Source organism: Carica papaya, chromosome 6 (assembly GCF_054855325.1).
Source record: "Carica papaya isolate Zhongbai chromosome 6, ASM5485532v1, whole genome shotgun sequence".
NCBI lineage: Eukaryota > Viridiplantae > Streptophyta > Magnoliopsida > Brassicales > Caricaceae > Carica > Carica papaya.
In genome coordinates, this window is record NC_142314.1 from 8,076,960 (window position 1) to 8,095,212 (window position 18,253).

General features: G+C 35.3%; 1 protein-coding gene across 1 annotated transcript; it reads left to right on the forward strand.

Annotated features, from left to right (window-relative positions):
* The first annotated feature begins 1,651 nt into the window (after nucleotides 1–1,651).
* Nucleotides 1,652–18,125, forward strand: LOC110819074 (transportin 1). Its single transcript, XM_088221786.1, has 29 exons — nucleotides 1,652–2,090; nucleotides 2,867–3,154; nucleotides 3,323–3,412; nucleotides 3,570–3,647; nucleotides 3,763–3,843; nucleotides 4,241–4,291; nucleotides 4,827–4,912; nucleotides 6,426–6,492; nucleotides 6,598–6,654; nucleotides 6,750–6,779; nucleotides 6,870–6,929; nucleotides 7,094–7,207; nucleotides 7,339–7,452; nucleotides 7,738–7,836; nucleotides 9,636–9,761; nucleotides 9,843–9,917; nucleotides 10,035–10,106; nucleotides 10,256–10,366; nucleotides 12,224–12,307; nucleotides 12,770–12,877; nucleotides 15,246–15,347; nucleotides 15,572–15,634; nucleotides 15,712–15,786; nucleotides 16,027–16,098; nucleotides 16,197–16,321; nucleotides 16,469–16,520; nucleotides 16,594–16,662; nucleotides 16,749–16,808; nucleotides 17,312–18,125. The coding sequence occupies exons 1-29, from the start codon at nucleotides 1,911–1,913 to the stop codon at nucleotides 17,393–17,395; spliced, it is 2,673 nt and encodes an 890-aa protein (XP_088077912.1). The 5' UTR covers nucleotides 1,652–1,910; the 3' UTR covers nucleotides 17,396–18,125.
* The last annotated feature ends 128 nt before the right edge of the window (nucleotides 18,126–18,253 follow it).

Consider the following 18,253-nt stretch of genomic DNA (forward strand, 5'->3'; position numbering starts at 1 on the left):
TCTCTGCTCATACAACAGTAATGAACTTTGCAATTCATCAATATAAAGCTCATCAAGGTTTTTTGGCTTCTTAATAGAACATACAACATAAGAAACTTTTGGAGCTATTGATATGAGAATATTTTCCACCACGACGACATTTTTCGATTTTTTCACTGTAAATACACATCTTGTTCACTATGCTTATTATTCTTGAAAAATACTCATCAACGGATTCTTCATGCTTCCTATGGAGAATTTTAAATTCTCTAAGAAGGGCTTGAAGCTGCTGTCATTTCACTCTTGTTGTTCTTTGATATTTTTTCTTCATAGAATCCCAAATTTGTTAATAAATATTTTGTTAGAAAATCGTCTCTAAAATAACATGATTAGTTGCTTGAAATAGATAATTTTTTACCTTGAGATCTTTAAGTTTTTTTTTATTTTCTTCTGTTGAACTTCCATCAACATCACTTCATGGGTTAGTTCAAGCACTCATATTTTCATGACACTCTAGTATTTGTTAGATTGAAGAAAATTCTGCATCAATATGCTCTGATGATCATAATAACCATTAAAATGAGAGATTGCAAGTTGTGCATAACTCTCCGACGCTATAGATGTCTACTGCTGCTGTAGAACAAATTTTTTTCTTTTTTCTCTTTTTTTTTAACTATAATACCAGATGTAAAAATAGAATAATAGAAGAATTAAACTGAACTCAAGTAATTTTTACTGATGAAATCGTTACAAACAAAAAAGTAACTATTAATTCACTAAAAACACCGCAAACTCACTAATTTATAATTGCTAAAATTAAGAAACTACTATTTTATGACTACTATTCCATGTTTAAGATACCACTATTTCATACTTAAATACGATTGCTTTACTATTCCATAAATGTTAAATTAAATAACCATTAATTTATAATTAATAACTCTTAAATATATATAAAAAAATCTTAACATGAATGATATCATATTTTAGATTTTTGATTTAATTCAATTTCTTGATTCTCCATCAATATTTTTTTTTTATAAAAAATCACAAAAATAATATTTTGATTATAATATTAATGAATGAGTTATACAACGAAAGAAAAAAAAAAAAAAGGCTTCATTCAGCATGTAGTGTACAAACTCCAAGTTGTGTCCCATAATTAAATTTAAGAGAAGGCCATCAAGCAAGACTTTACTTTCAATTCTGAAGACTTGTCTTTTTGACAGCATTTCAATAGTAAAGATTTGAATAATATTAATTTGTTGTCATTTGAAGTTTTCCATCATAAAAAATCATTAGAAAAATTAAAAAATTGAAACGAAGATTGTAATATAATGAAGTCAATGAGACAGGACAAATATATATATATATACATATTTACAATTATGCAATCTTTCTTGTTTTTTTCTTTCTGGTTAGAATAAGAGTTAAGTATTTATATCAAGATTACAAAAACAAAAAAAAAAAGAAGAAGAAAATTTTACGGTCACTGTAATATTCAAAATTTGCAATAATGTAATCTACTTTTATCAAGGCTAAGTAATTTTATGCACACAAATATAAGAAATTAAAATTTGCTAATCAAGATTTATTAAAGACAAAATAATTTTAGGGTCCACTGAAACACCAAAGGAATCCATGTGCATCCAACCCCCCCCCAATCAAGCATACACCGGCAGAATGCAAAGCTATTTCCTTTTTAGCAAACAAACACCCACAGCCCTCTCTAATTCTCTATTCGCATAGAATATAAGTTAGACAATAAACCCCAAAACCCAAGTCACCTCCTTTTCTCTCTTCTCCTCCTCCAAATTCTCTCTACTTGTCCGAATTCTTTTTATCCCTACTACGAAACTAGCAACTTTAGAAGATTCCCGTGATTATATCTATCAATCAAAACTAGAACAGACGTTAAGGAATCTGTAGGGATGGCCGCTAGTACGTCGTGGCAGCCACAGGAGGAAGGTTTGAGGGAGATCTGTGGGTTGCTGGAGCAGCAGATTTCTCCTTCCACTGCTGACAAGGCCCAGATTTGGCAGCAGCTTCAGCACTATTCTCAGTTCCCCGATTTCAACAACTATCTCGCTTTCATTCTTGCTCGAGGAGAGGTACTTTCTGTTTGGTTCTCGTGGAAAAGATAATAATGGGTCTGCTTTGAGCTGTGTGAATTTGCTGGGAGAATTGTGGGTTTTTTGATTGTCGGACTATTGGATTCTCCTTAGGGTGGTATTGCTAATTGGGTTGTGTTTTTATTAAAGGAATTAAGATTTATTGGCAGTATTAAGTGGGATTTTGTTGTTTGGGGATTTGGGTTTTGGTTCGATCCTTTGTTTGCAGAGAGAATGATGTTTTTCTTGGCTGGTCTTTTTGGTTATTAATCAGTTCTTTTGGTTTTGTGGAGTTCAGCATTTGAGAGAGAGTTAGGGGTTTTATCTTGATGAAAATGTGGAAATTGTTCAAATTCCTGGACTCTGGTTGCTTTAAGAGTTTCGACCATGTTAGGTTGACTTGAATGAATCCTTTACCTAACGATTAAAGATCATCGGATAATTCTCCATTAAGCTTACATAGCTAACATAATGAATTTAACTTGAACTTCATAATTTCTTAATGCTAAAATCATTCTAATCAAAGCCTTTCGCTTGTGAGAATTTTTATATGTTATCGCAGATGGCCTTCAGCATTTTTTCCTATCAATTTAAATAGAATAGATTGCAGCTGGTTCACTATGCTGTGAAATACATTTGTGATATTTAAATAGTTACCCTGTTACAATGAAACCGGTTTTCTTGCCTATGGACCGTCAAATACTATAACTTCTGATTGCTGATGGGCTGTTATGATCTCTGGCTTAATAATATCGTTGTTGGAATTCTGTGAATAGGGTAAAACAGTGGAGATTCGACAAGCTGCTGGTCTGCTGCTGAAAAATAACCTGAGAAGTGCATATAAACTAATGGCTCCCACAAATCAGCAATATATAAAATCAGAGTTGTTACCTTGTTTAGGGTCTGCAGATAGGCATATTCGGTCAACAGTTGGAACCATTATAAGTGTTGTTGTTCAGCTAGGGGGAGTGTTGGGCTGGCCTGAGCTTTTGCAAGCTCTTGTAAATTGTTTGGACAGTAATGACCTAAATCACATGGAAGGCGCAATGGATGCCTTGTCCAAGGTATGTCCACATCCTATTTTCAAATGAGGCAACTCTAGTGGTTGGCTCTAACCCATTCTTCAGGAGTACTTAATCTTAAATGCAACATTCAGTTGCAATTAGACAGGTTAAATGTTCATTGTTATCTAGATTTAGTTACACTTGGTGTCAATGATGTCCATGACACAGATTTGTGAGGATATCCCCCAAGTACTAGATTTGGATGTGCCAGGGCTAGCTGAACGTCCCATCAATATTTTCCTTCCTCGATTGTTGCAGGTGAAATGTTTTTACCTTTTTATACTGGTCAAAAATGTATATCTGGGTTCTGGGGTTTGCAATCGTGTATTTCTTAGCACTTTTGCTAGCATCAGATGAGCCCTTTCTCCTCTCTTTATCTTGGGGTTTGATTTATGACCCAGTTTTCTATGAACAGCTTTTCCAGTCACCACATGCCTCTCTAAGAAAGCTTTCCTTGGGTTCTGTAAATCAATATATTATGCCGATGCCTGGTGTAAGTATATACTGAATAGTTCTCTTCTCCCCTTCCTCACACATTATACATATGCATCATGGTTTGGACATTGATTTGGAATACTGATATCTTGATTTCCTTGCTCCACATGCAGGCTTTATATGTTTCCATGGATGAGTACCTTCAAGGTTTGTTTGTTCTGGCAAATGATCCTGCTCCAGAAGTCCGGAAATTGGTACATAACTTCTCATCATCCTCTTGTATTATGCCTTTTAGCCTGTCTAAATTTTCTTTTGTAAGTCCTTATGTTGATGCATATATGGGGCGTTTTCCAGCTTTTCATGTGTTTCATATTGTCATCCATCTTTATAGTAGCTCTTTTCTATTCCTGAACCCAGAAAATGAAAAATTAACCTTGCAAGTAGGAAAAGGAGGTAGACTGATGGAGACTTTCTTTCTGTATATATAATGCAGGGAAATGATTGTTTCTGCTTAGACTAATTGTTTTCTTTTGCTTCATAATTGCAACCCTTGAGTTTCTTCTAATTCTGCAGTCTAATGGCAGTATTGCCATTTTGTTTAAAGCTTTGGTTTGTTGGTACTGACATATCGCCCACCTCTACTTGCAATAGGTCTGTGCAGCATTTGTGCAGCTAATTGAAGTTCGTCCATCTTTCCTGGAGGTGGGTTCTTTTGTTTGTTAAATTCATTAATATTAATGATATTTTCTTATGATATGATCCGTGCAATTCTTTTTTGTCGAATTGATTTTCTTACACTGCATATTTCCTCTGTGTATCTTGGTGATATCCTGGAACAATTCATTAGTTCAATCATCCATATTAGTTTTGTATTATACTGCCTTCCTTTTTTATGCCTGTCGACTATTATGTACCATTTTGTCCAAACTTATTTTATTTCTGGTCTATTTCTAGATCTCAACTATTTGGTATGCAAATATGATCGTAATTTTCATGTTTGATTTACAATCGAATCAACCCCACTCATGTTAAATTCTGTTATCAAGGTAGGCACAAATTCACCTATTCTGAATTGAACATGAAATTAGCATGGAATTAGAATATTCTCTTACAAGGCTGTATCTTATTTTATTGTTTCTGTCAAATATTTATTTTATTTTATTGTTTTCGTACTTCAAATAATTCATATTTGAACCAAATGTGGCATTTTTTTCCTTGATGTTGCATATCATTGCAGCCACACCTGAGGAATGTAATTGAATATATATTGCAAGTCAACAAGGACGCTGATGAAGAAGTGGCCCTTGAAGCCTGTGAATTCTGGTAAGTCCTTATAAGCTAGGTGTTTGAATTTTTTTTTCTTTTTTTGAAATAATAGTATGGTAAGATTTATTAATTCACAAGCACCAAGGGGGTACCAATCCATGTGAAAGAAATATTTACATGTCAATCATAATATCAATAAGGTTCTCAAAATCTTCCATTGTATAAAAAGGATGACCTATAATAAAAAAGCCCAAGGTCTGGAGCCATTTATCTCTAACCCTATCAAAGTCATCTTCTATCCCCTTAAAAACTCTCATGTTCATCTATTTCCATACCATCCGAAAAATAATAAGGGGAATGGGACTCACATGTTTCTTCCCTCCACTAATACCTTTAGATGCCCGAATCTCTTCCCTTACTGATCTAGAAATTATCTAAAGGTCTCTGAATGTTTAATGAGTATCTGAGGATTAGTTTTTTTAAATGATGCCTCCCAAAAGGGACTTGAAATATTTGAACCTCTATCCTCTTGGTGGAAACAACTCATCTAAGGTGAGTTCGTTAGTACCTTAGTCATATATGTGAAGTATTTCTTGATAACTACATTGGTTAATGTACTCTTAAATGACTACTTCAGTTTATATCTTATAACCTTGCTCATAGTGTGTTATAAATGAGGGAATACATTCTTTACTTGGATTTTTCTATAGAAAAAGAAATATTATTAAGATACGGAGGCAAATATTACAAAAAGAAGCAAAAGAAAAAACAAAACAAAAAGTAAAAATAGAAAACACCAAAGAGGTAACAAATCATGTGACTACCATCTCAGCTCCTATGAAGGACAGTGAGGGAGATGTCAAGGTGTTTCCTATGAGCCTTGGCCCCAGAAAGGTCATTACTACCAAATAAAGTTGTCTTGCAAAGATCTGCTCTCAAATATCCATTGATTTCTTTGTGTCCAGATAGTCCAAAGACTTGCAAACAAAGCTCCCTGCCACACTTGCCTTTATCTTAACCCTGGAACGACCGATATTAGTATTGATGAAACAATCCAAAGGAGGAGTAACCCATACTAGATTAAAAGTATCTAAGAGTCTGACCTATAAGTTCCATGCCATTTTCCAGAAGGAGATGAGTATTTGTTTCTCCTCTCTTAAGGCACATAGCACACATGTCAGGAAACAAAAAGCTGGTTAGGTCTACGAATCTGTAGCAACTCATTGGTGTTAAGCCGATTCAGAATTGCAGTCCAGACGAAAACCTTTACTGTCGAGGGAGCCTTGACTTGCTAAAAGGCCTTGGTAAAGGTACTTGGTAACAATCAGGATTCGTTATTTCATGATCAAAAAACAATTTATAGGTATAAGTACCCAGTGAGTCCAGGGTCCATATCCTGCGATTAGGCTGTAGGGAAGCTTGAAACAATTGTAACAAGCTTAAGATGGTAAGGAGTTGATCAGTTTTCTCTATCGTTTTTCCCCCCAAAAAAAGAAAGAACAAAAGAGAATGCAGGATTGCAGCCCCTTTCAGATATATAATGATTATTTTTCAATACTATGATTGGCAGGTCTGCGTATTGTGATGCTCAGTTACCACCAGAGAATTTGAGAGAATTCCTACCTCGTTTAATTCCAGTATGCTACTACTGTGCTACATTTTAACTTCTTTGTGCTAGTTAATCCTTTAAACAGCCATTTGCACTTCTCTGGTTTTTAATCTATCTTCTGCTGTTTTTGCAGGTTTTGCTGTCAAACATGGCTTACGCTGACGATGATGAATCGCTCGTTGATGCTGAGGTTAACTTTGTGAATGCTTTGTGTTTGCAGCCAATTCTGAATGACCACTTGTTACTTATTATTTACCATATCTATTTCGATTTTTTTTTTGGCAGGAAGATGAATCTCTGCCAGACCGTGATCAGGTTCAAATAATTTGTGCTTTTCGAGTTTGGTAGTTTGGTGTGGTTTGTTTATTTCTCAAGTTGTTTTCTGTCACTGTGTTTACCCTGCAGGATCTGAAACCTCGGTTCCATTCATCGCGGTTTCATGGGTCAGATAATGTGGAAGATGATGTAAGTCATCATATTCTTTGTTGGTTGCTTCAATTGGGTGAACTATCATTCTAACTAAATCAATGCAAACAAAAATCTATTTGCTTAATTAGTAGCTGGTATGCCAAAATATTCAGATTTTCTTACTGTGATTATCGTAAGTCTTAAAATGATTTTTTTGGCAGGATGACGACACAGTTAATGTTTGGAACTTGCGGAAATGTAGTGCAGCAGCTCTTGATTATTTATCAAATGTGTTTGGTGATGAAATCCTTCCGACAATGATGCCTATTGTCCAGGTAGCTAATTTATCTGGTGTTAGATGTGAAAGTTTGATTGAGAAGGCTGTTTTTTCACTTTTCTTAGTTTTTTTGGTCCTTTATGTATGTAATTGGTGTAAAGCTAAAACCTATCTTGTTGTCGTCTACAGGCACAGTTATCAAATAGTGGTGATGCAACTTGGAAAGAAAGGGAAGCTGCTGTTTTGGTTCTTGGTGCAGTGGCTCAAGGTTGCATTAATGGTCTTTATCCTCATTTGTCTGAGGTAATTCGGGTTGCAGTTCTTGATTAGCTATTGAATGAGATCACATGGTTTATAGACTAGTAATAGATGGAAACAAGAAGTTCTCTCTGTTTGTTACTTCTTAGAATCTGTTTGAGAAATTCTTGCTTCTGACATTGCTTTGCTGCATTAAGAAGTAATTACCTTAAGAATTTAGCATGTCAATGATAATTACGGGGCCTTGTTCGTTGGTATTTCTTCATTGATTCTTCTGCTGATAGAAAATTCTGAATTAATCAGGGTTGAAACTTAAATCTCTCTTTGCAGATTGTACAATTTCTTATTCCTCTATTGGATGATAAGTTCCCACTCATACGGAGCATCTCCTGTTGGACAATTTCTCGATTCAGCAAGTATATAGTCCAGGTATGAAGTAACATATGCTCTGCCAGCTGTTTCTTCTTAAAAGAAATTTTTTTTAGTATAATAGTTAATATCATTCTAGTTGCAAGTGTTTTGCTTATGCTGATAAAAAGAAGTAAGAAATCCATCCGATGATTATATGCCTAGATGCTGAATGTTAATTATAACTTGGCATTTGTATATTGTGGAGTTGGCATCCTTGAATAGTGGAATAAATTTTCCAGTGGGATAAGAGCTTGGTTAATGAAGTTCTTCTAGGTGCTGCATTGCCTGTAAATGGCTTACCTTTGTTGTGGAGAAGCTAGTGGTCAATCAGTTACTCAAGAAACGTGTTTGCTAAAGGTGGTCTTATTTCTAGAGAAATAGTTGTTAATGCTAGAGCAATTAGCTTGACATGTCAAATGTGATAGGCTTTTTCTCTTTGAAAGGGTGCAGAAAAGGCACACAGCCCATGTATGAAAGCTATAAAAGACAAAATTGTAGAATCACCGAAAGATATCATAGAAAAGACACCTGAGGGGTGCTGCTCATGTAACAAAGCTATAGAAACAGAAAACTATAGAAGTGACTCGGCCAAAATATCAGTGAGCAACCCCATTCCCTCGAGTGTTTCCTCTCTTGATGCAGAACAAAGAGAACTTGGACAAAAAAACTTAGAGAAATTTTATTAGAACCAACATGGAGAAAAGCGATATATCAATATTTGAATTATAATTATATATAGTGTACTTAATAACTGATCTGGGATAGCTTGTTTATAGGCACCAAATAACGACAAAAATAGGAAACGTAGAAAACCTAACAAATAGGAAAATAAGTCAAAGAGAAAGAATTAGGAAGTAGGAAATCTAATAATGTCAAATATAGCTATTAATAACAAAAAGGCATAGCTAATATATTGCTAAATTGTTGACCAAATCAAGAATTAAAGGGTGAGAATATTTCCACAAAATCCTATTTTTCCTATATCATGTATCTTTGGCAGTGCAGATGGCATACAGTTGTTTTGATTTTTAAGTCTTTCTTTCTTTTTTATTCTTTTTGATGGCCTAGAGGATTTTTTATCCAGCTTCTGTAGCTTTTTCTCCTATATCTGATAATATTTATTTTTTAATTAGAAAAATATTACCTTGCTAAATTCAGGGATATGAGAAAGGTTTCAAGGATATTACCTAGGTTGATGGCATGTGAAATAAATTCCAGACCCTCTAATATTCTTCTTCCGACAGAGAAAAGAAGATAATGTTTCTTGTGGATAGAACCAGACACAAGGACCAGTTCTTAACTTAAATTGGCTAGCTCAAATGAATATCAAAAAGGGCGGTGATACTTGTGTTTCATCATGAGCAAAATGAGAACTATCATAAGCTGCAATTCTTACAATGAACATTTTGATAGTATGTGCCTGCCATCTAGAGTCATTTTAAATGGCTGTTCTTGATTGTCTTGTGAATTAACTGGGAAAAGAGAATGTTTTTTTAGATATTACTAATAGAAACCTTTGTGATAACTCCAAAGTCGAATCTGATAAGTTGAAAACCTAGCCTACTTTCAAAAGAATGTTGAACACCTAACCTGTTAACTCAATGGTGCTCATCCAAAAGTTGAATCTGATAATTTACGTTTGGAATTTTGAATATATCACTACTTTTATGCATTTAAAATACTCCTTTTTTGAGATGTAAATAGAACTTTGGGCTTTTCATCCTCAAGCTTTTCCTGCTGTAAAATATTCTTGTTTCATTTTCTTGTTACGGCATTTTATAATCAGCAAAATCACACTTGTTTTTTGTATATTTTAGGATAATGGCCATCAAAAAGGTTATGAGCAATTTGACAAGGTTCTTATGGGTCTTTTACGAAGAATCCTGGATACGAACAAGAGGGTGCAGGAGGCTGCTTGTTCGGCTTTTGCAACATTTGAAGAGGTTCTTACCATTTAGCATGCTTGGTTCTTGTGCTATCTGGTTCAAATGTTGAAATACCTGAAGTTGTCCTTGAATTTGCAGGAGGCTGCAGAAGAGTTGGCACCACACTTGGAAATTATTTTACAGCACCTTATGTGTGCGTTTGGAAAATACCAGGTTGTTTGTGCTCCCAAACTAAGCTAACTTTCATTTGGAATGAGGTTTTTGCCAATTTATTGCCTTGTAACTTTGTAGTGTTGGGTTGTTACCATCTTTTTCTAAAATTGTATCCAGAGACGGAACCTGAGAATTGTTTATGATGCTATTGGAACACTAGCAGATGCTGTTGGAGGAGAACTGAACCAGGTACTCTCTAATAGTAAAGATAATAGCAGCCTCCACCAAAAATAAGATGAAGAAAAACAAATAAGAAACTTTTTTTTTTTCTTTTTTTTTTTTCGGTTTTGTGCTGCATTTCTGATTTGGGAAATGATATGCAATTCAATACCTTGCAGGCCACATATCTTGAAATTCTGATGCCTCCCCTAATTGCAAAGTGGCAGCAACTTTCAAATTCGGACAAAGATCTTTTTCCACTGCTAGAATGTTTTACATCAATAGCACAGGTGTGGTTCAGTATTCTACTTATGTTTTTTTCTCTCTTTTTCCTTTTCTATTTTGTTCTATACCTAGCGACGTTTTGAAACATGTTTATGCATGGTGGTATTGTATTTTGATGTTAACAGTATCGATTGCCCACATGATAATTGGTGGTTGTTTGGTTCAATTGATGCTCAAGTTGCTCCTGTTTAATAGTATATTATGAGAGTAATTTTTCAAAAAAGTGTTTTAAGCTGAAAGGTGTACTGTATTTGGTGAAAACTACTGTAATATGTGTTATTTGAATGTCAAATTCTGAAGTTATTATGTTTGGTGAATCATGATGTAAAATTGCTTTTCAATGTGAAAACTATCCTCTCCTGTGGATTTATTTATTTGTTTGTTTGTCTATAATTTTGTTTATTATAATAATTTTTTTTCATTAAAAAAGGCACGAAAGTGCCACCAAAGTGCAAAATATGCATATATATATTATATAGTATTTTATTTGATATAGACGTTAATTTAATTCTTCATTTGGTTGATCTATTTTTTAATATTTAAAATTTGAATAATTTATTTTTTTTGAAATATAAATTTGAATAATTTATTATAACTAGTAAACTACCAAAGGGAAATTTGGAAATTAGCAATTGTATATTAGTCAAGGGAAACTTTGGTGGAAAAGTGATGACCTATTCATCCCTTCAAGCTTTTTATTCTATCTTCATGAAAAGCTAAGTTTGGCTTATGCTTTTAACTAAAAGCAGTTTTGTTTTGAGTGTTTGGCCAAGTTTTACTTTTTATTCAAAGCAATGGCAAGGAAACTCAGCCAAACAGTTTTTTTTTAATGACTGATTTCAATTTTTTTTTGGGGAAGATGCTCATTGGGTCCTATAATAGTAGTTAAATCTTTGAGACTTACTATATCCATTGAAGGGCATCCATTAATTAGTAAAGGTGATCTTTAACTATATAGATATCAAATATATTGTGATTAGGGATCTGTTTCATAATCTCTACAGTGCAGCATTTTAACATTAAATTTGGATCGAGGGAGTGGGGTGAAAAATGAAGGAAAGCATGGGATGTTACCCTACTTTTCCTTGTGTGGATGACATGGAGGCATGTGAACTTGCATGTTGTAGCAGAAGTTAATAGTGATTTCGAAGTCTACTCATGGCTTTGCCAGCTTTCTCGAGATCATCGAGTAAGGCAAGGTTTCTGATTTGGTCAAAAGCAATATTATGAAATTTCATAAATTGATTGATGTTGGTTTAGAGGGTTTTAAGGCTTAAGCCATAGAGCTTTATTGTGCTATAGAAGCTTGATGCAGAGGTAGGGAGGAATCTTTGAAATTGACAGGGAGTCATAAAATTAAAGGGAATAGCGGTAGAGACAGGGAGTTGAAGAAGTTGGAATGGTCCATTAACTATGACAAGAAAGGGAGAGAGTTCTCATTGATAAGGAAGAGGGATGAACATTTACTTTTTTTTTTTCTTGTGATACATGTAGGAAGACATTTTCTGGAGAACCTGAAGGCATTCAAGTAGTAGCTCCAATGAACTTTTTCTTATTAATATTGGAAGCTTGTATTCCTTAAGCTTATCTGAGCTATTTTATTACATGACTTGCTAGATCAATCAAAAAAATAAATTCCAACTTGTTATATAATGAATACTAGTAAGGGAATTAGCTGAATTGAATCCTTCAATTCGGGTTTTGACCAAAATACCTATTTTTCCTAGTCAAATATATCCCATTTATACTGAATATGTCTTATTTTTAAAATGCTACAGTAACATGTTTTAATATTATTGTTCTCATTTTTTTTTCATTAAAATATTGAATTACAACCAGTACTTACTTGATACTTCTTTCAGGCTTTGGGGACTGGATTCTCTCAATTTGCTGAACCTGTTTTCCAGAGGTGCATAAATATCATTCAGTCCCAGCAGTTGGCAAAGGTTTTAAGAAATTTGATTTGCAGCTTGTTTATGAATTAGCACTTGCGATTTTTTCCCTATTTTCCGGGGCCAGTAGGGTGTTTTTTTTTTTCCTTTTTTGATGGTAATTGATATTTTCATGTGGAAAATATGTGTTCCTTTCGCGTTTACTAATTTGACTTTTCACTCCCATCAAGTGATGGCTGCATATACTTTTGAATTAACGATTGTAAGTAATGATGAGCTGATAAATTGCTACGAGATCTTTATTTTTCTTGAATTATGACTACATCCCATCATAAGATGTTGGAGCATCTTGCATTTGTTGGACTTCTATGAACTGCATTCTTCTGACATCCATGTGCTGTATTTGTTAATTCTCAGACTTCTCCCTCACCCCCCTCTTTTCTTTTTACCCCTTATCTGAGCCATATGTTATGGGATAATACTGTTTGAAGATGCTGACTGGAGCTCCTGTTGCAGGTTGATCCTACTTCGGCTGGGGTTCCATATGACAAGGAGTTCATTGTGTGCTCTCTTGATTTGCTGTCTGGACTTGCAGAGGGTCTGCGCAGTGGGATAGAGAGTTTGGTATTCCTCTTTCTCCAAATTTTTTCAATAGGAATAGGAAGACTATGAAATTATTCGGTTTCCTACCTTTTTGTTTTAGTCTGTATGAAATTATTCGTTTTCCTACCTTTTTGTTTTAGTCTCTTTCTTATCTTGAAGTCCTTCCTTCCTATGGAAGAAGTTTTCCTTCACTACTTTTTTTGATAATTATATCCACTTAGTTAACTGCTTTGCTTTGTTCAATGAGATTCTGGATCACACATGAGAAAAAAGCAGAAATCAGTTGTATGGTCTAGACCTTGATAGAATTTACATTGAGCTTTTGGGTCATAGAAATTTGGTATGAGAATTTGTGGTGGTCTATGTGCTAGAAGTCTTAAGAGCCTCTTTGGACCAAAACTTTAACAACTTGCCTGCAAGGTTACCATGGCATCAAATTCCTAGGAGTCCTTATAGGTCACATAGGTGATGAGACTGCTGAGTAGCAGGAGGAAGGTTGAGAAAGAAAATGGAGGCTTTCCTTGGGGATGATCAGTCTGTACCAGAGATGTAGCTATAAAGCCTCAAACGGTGGCTTTCTCGGTCAGATCCAACTGACCTCTCTAACAGTTTGCATGTTTCACAAAGGAGAAAGGGTTTTTTTTTTTCCTTTGAGTGGGCTGTCTACCTGTTGAAAGGACTTCTAAAGCAATCTTTTGTGTAATCAATAGGTTGGCTTGACTTTACCGAAGAAGATTGACTGTCCCCCTACGCCACAACTTCACAACTAATACACCACTACCACTCCACAAGTGAATAAGTTTAGTTACTTGGCCGGAACTCTCTTTGATATAAATCACCTTTCTAAAGAAGTAGCGAATATCATAAGAGAAGAAAGGTTCCTTAGATACGGCGGGTTTTTGTTTGCATATCCCTTCTTGCTACTTGAATATATTTATTCCATTTTCCTTTTAAGTTCTATGTAACCTATGACTCACGGTGTTCTGCGACGACCAGAAAGTCTATGCTTCAATAATTAATTGGTTCCAAACCTTATATAATTTTGTTGGGGAATCATCCTCTCCGTGATGGAGAATTGAGCTCAGATATTTCATCAAATTAGTTGGTTAAAGGCCACCTGTACATGGGTGGCACCTCCTGGGTGCCTTTTGAAAAATGCTTTTTTTTTTCAATAAAAGAAGTTTATGCTTCAATAATCATCCACTTATAGGGCCTGGCAGAATTAGGAGGAAGCACGGTCTTGGTCTGTGGAGGAAAATTCTGATGGATTGGCACAAATTCCAGAACTGTATTGAATGGAGCATTGGTAGTGGCGATAAAATTAGATTCTGGAAGGATGTTTGGATTAAAGGGGGCTGTCTCATGAGCCGTTTCCCAAAAATATTTGAGATAGCCCAATCTAGAAACATGGTTGTCAAGGAGGCGTATAGGGAGCACAATGGCATCAGGTGTTGGGAAGTGAATGTTTGCAGAAACTTGAATGATTGAGAAATCCAGGATTACCAGAAGTGGCTATATATTCTGGAAGTGCAGAAACTGAACAACTCTTCTGACTGTTTAAAATGGAGGCTGAATCAAAATAGGGTGTTTTCTGCTATAAGTCTTATTAGTGTTACATCAGGGGTGAAGGGGGTGACGGAATCTGTAACTTTCCAGCAAAACAGATTTGAAATTCTAGAGTTACTCCTAGGATTGGTTTCTTTGCATGGGAGGCAGCTAGGGGATGTATTTTGACACAAGATAAATTAGCTTCGAGGGTTCATTTTATTGTCAACAGATGTTACATGTGTTTGTCAGCTGAGGAGACCTGTAATCAACTTCTATTGTGGTGTCCTGTGGCTTATGAACTATGGAGCGTCGTGTATGGGTTTCTGGGGCTAAATTGGATAGTGGTTGGTACTGTCAAAGAAGAAATATGGGCATGGAGTGGGTTCAGACCTGAAAACGACTGGAACAATTTGATTTCTATCACGATGATGAGGATCATCTGGAAAGAAAGAAACCTTAGAGTTTTTGAGAGAAGGTAAAATCTGGTGAATAGATTGAGAGATAGGTGGTTTCATTTTTTTGGGAATATGTTATTGGGGCATGACATGATGAGTGGAGTAGATTTTGAGATTGTCATTGATACCCTTAGTAGAATGTAAATTTACTGTATATGGGTGGTATCCCTTTTGGTACTATGTTTATAATACCACATCAGCACTTTTTATTTCAAAAATAAATAAATAAATAATCATCCATTAATCTTGGATGTGGATCTAGGTGAACCAATACCGCAGTTACATAGGGATGTGGATTTTCCTCATTAACAAAGTTCCTCTGGGCTGATGTGTCATTATATGTTATGTTGATGTGCTTGCTCATATATTCTCATCTTCATTTGCAGGTTTCTAAAGGAGGTCTGAGGGACTTGCTCCTGGAGTGTTGCAAGGATGATGCATATGATGTCCGTCAAAGTGCTTTTGCACTTCTTGGGGACCTTGCCAAAGTAAGTTAAGAATATGTACATTAAGTGAAGTAGTTGAACATTACTTCCATGGTCTCAGTCTTTCCACAGTGTGATTTGGGGTTTTCAACCTTGTTAATCCTTGAAGTAGGAAACAGCTAAAGATAAGGCCACATGGCATGTGGTAGCTATTGGAACTTTCAACTTTTTGTTGTGCTTTTACTGTAAGTTTAATTTATTCAAATACCTTTCTTTGCATTGCTTAGGTGTGTCCTGTTCATTTGCATCCTCGTTTATCCGAGTTTCTTGATATTGCAGCCAAGCAACTGGTTAGTAAATTAGTGTTTATGAATTAAGTCATCATACTCTGCTACTTGTATATTTATGTTAACCATGGTTTATGCAGAATGCACCTGAGCTGAAGGAAACAGTTTCAGTAGCAAATAATGCATGCTGGGCTATTGGGGAGTTAGCAGTAAAGGTTAGTCAGCTGTTAGGCTCTTCACGCTGCTGAGTTACAAAACTATAGTTCATAATCTCCTGGTACCCTTTTCTGCCATGAAGTAGGCTATGTTCCAAATTGGATGCAGGGGCTCTTTTTCCTATTATTTGGTCTCTGATGTTTCTCCGATACACTGCAATGAAGTGCATCAATTTATTTGCTATGCCTTTTACTGATATATGTCACGTATCACCAATTAACAAAAGCTATGAATTTCAGGTGCGTCAGGAAATTTCTCCAATTGTAATGCCTGTTATGTCTTGCTTGGTACCAATCCTTCAGCATGCTGAGGTGATTGTCTTCCTTCACTTATTAATGTTTGATATGTTTTTGATGTCTTCAACATCTACTTGTATAACATCTCATTCACATCTTTGGATGCTAAATAGGAGCTCAATAAATCACTTATCGAAAATAGTGCAATCACACTTGGTAGGCTTGCATGGGTCTGTCCAGACATTGTGTCACCCCATATGGAGCATTTCATGCAGCCATGGTGCATTGCCTTGTCTATGTAAGCCTTTTTTTTCCCTTTATTAAATGGTTTCTTAAAGTTCATACCTATTCTACGTCGCAAGGTTAGTTATTTGATGTTCCTATTTGGTCCGTGTGCATAAGCTCAAATGTTCGGCAAGTTTTACTCATATTGTTATCTGGGCAGGATTCGAGATGACATTGAGAAGGAGGATGCCTTCCGAGGTCTATGCGCAATGGTACGTATCTGCTCTGTCTCATTAGAATCAAGTGGTGATTAAATTTACTCAGAAATCTTCTTGATCTTTGCAGGTTAGAGCAAATCCATCTGGGGCCCTAAGTTCACTTGTTTTCATGTGCAAAGCTATTGCAAGTTGGCATGTACGGATTCTGTTGTCCTTTTAAAGAAATGTATCTTTCAGAATTAAACTTCAGTATATAATTTACTCACGTTTCTCCACTTATAGGAAATAAAAAGTGAAGAACTACACAATGAAGTTTGCCAGGTGCTGCATGGCTACAAACAGGTTAGTCGTATGAAGTCAATCTGTTCTTGGTTGTGTGATGTGAGTTAAGCCTGTTCCCTGCTTGCAGTAGTTTTCAAAAAGACCCACCCTCACATGTTATGTTTTATTTAAAGTCAATCTTTTAGTCAAGTACGAAAGGTTGATGTCTGGTTCTCATCCATTTGAGTTGGACATTGAACACTCAGATTTTCTTTCCTTTTCTCTTCTTCTTGTAAAATTAATGAATCACAAGGGTAGCTTATAATCAAAACTTTAAAGAAAAAGCTATTCTTTTTTCAGTTGGTTAACCATACGATTATTATTATTACTACTACTAGTATTGTTGTTATTTCTGAAAGTTGCCTGTTTATGATTGATAAACTCAAAAGAGGACCTCGGTAAAATAAAAAAGCTGAAATGAAGGGCCGTAGATTGGAAATTTGCTTTCCTTCAATGCTGTAATAAGAGAAACATCTAAAAAATCTAAAATTAATGCTTTGGTTATTCATTGGATATCCTTACAGATGCTCAGGAATGGAGCATGGGACCAGTGTATGTCTGCTTTAGAGCCTCCGGTGAAGGACAAGTTGTCCAAATATCAAGTATAATATTTTTCTGCTTACTTGTTTGGGTATAGTCTGTCGTAGCTTGTGGGTTCTTCAGAATGGTAATTTTGTGGATTGTCCAACCATATTGAAGCACATGATTCTTTGAAGCAAAGATGAAATCTGGTTCTTGATTTGCCTTAGCAAAAGCATCAGTGTTGCATTTATTCAGTTAAGCCTGCAGTCCAACCTGTACCTCTTCAAAAGCTTAAGATCCATATCCTACAGCCTGGCATCATTTATTTTCAGACAATGATGTAGCCAAGGAAGCGACAAAAGCATTACTTAATACAGTGGGGAGTGCAGTTCTCCAACTCGGGGCCTCTGAGGTTGTTTTATCCATTTAGTTTTTGTGATTAAAAAACGGGTAAAAAGGTGTTGATCTCATTCTAGTTCCAATATTTGATTCATCATTTTTGTCATTTTCATTCATATTTCCCCCTCTTTCCTACTTTAGTGGGATAGGCTCGTCTCCATTTCCACTGATTTTTGTACACGTGGATTCGACATTCATTGATCCATTGTTTGTTTGAGTATTACATAATTTTGGAGGTCTGTAAGTTAAAAATGGAGTTTAGGTCTTTGCATTCAGCAGGTGTGGTATTTGGTCTTCTTTGGAAACAATAAGATACAGATGCAGTGGATGTACGATATAACATTTTATTTTACTTTTTTTTTTTTTAAAGAAAAAAAAAGCAATAGAAATTGTTTCCTTGTGGGCATTGGTGAGAAATTTGGCAACAGCTTTGCATTTTTTTCCTTGATTCAGTAGGTTTTTTTTCTTAATGTAAAATAGGAAGTTGCCTGTTTTGAAGATGGATATAATCACATCTAGTTTGTGTTTATGGTTGGGTTTGTAAT

What these genes read in the sequence shown, in the direction of transcription:
- LOC110819074 (XM_088221786.1), top strand. Translation starts at nt 1,911, where the DNA reads ATGGCCGCTAGTACGTCGTGGCAGCCACAGGAGGAAGGTTTGAGGGAG. An exon ending in CTCCAGAAGTCCGGAAATTG is followed by an intron (nt 3,844 to 4,240) that starts GTACATAACTTC and finishes TACTTGCAATAG; the next exon opens with GTCTGTGCAGCATTTGTGCA. An exon ending in AGTCCCAGCAGTTGGCAAAG is followed by an intron (nt 12,308 to 12,769) that starts GTTTTAAGAAAT and finishes CTCCTGTTGCAG; the next exon opens with GTTGATCCTACTTCGGCTGG.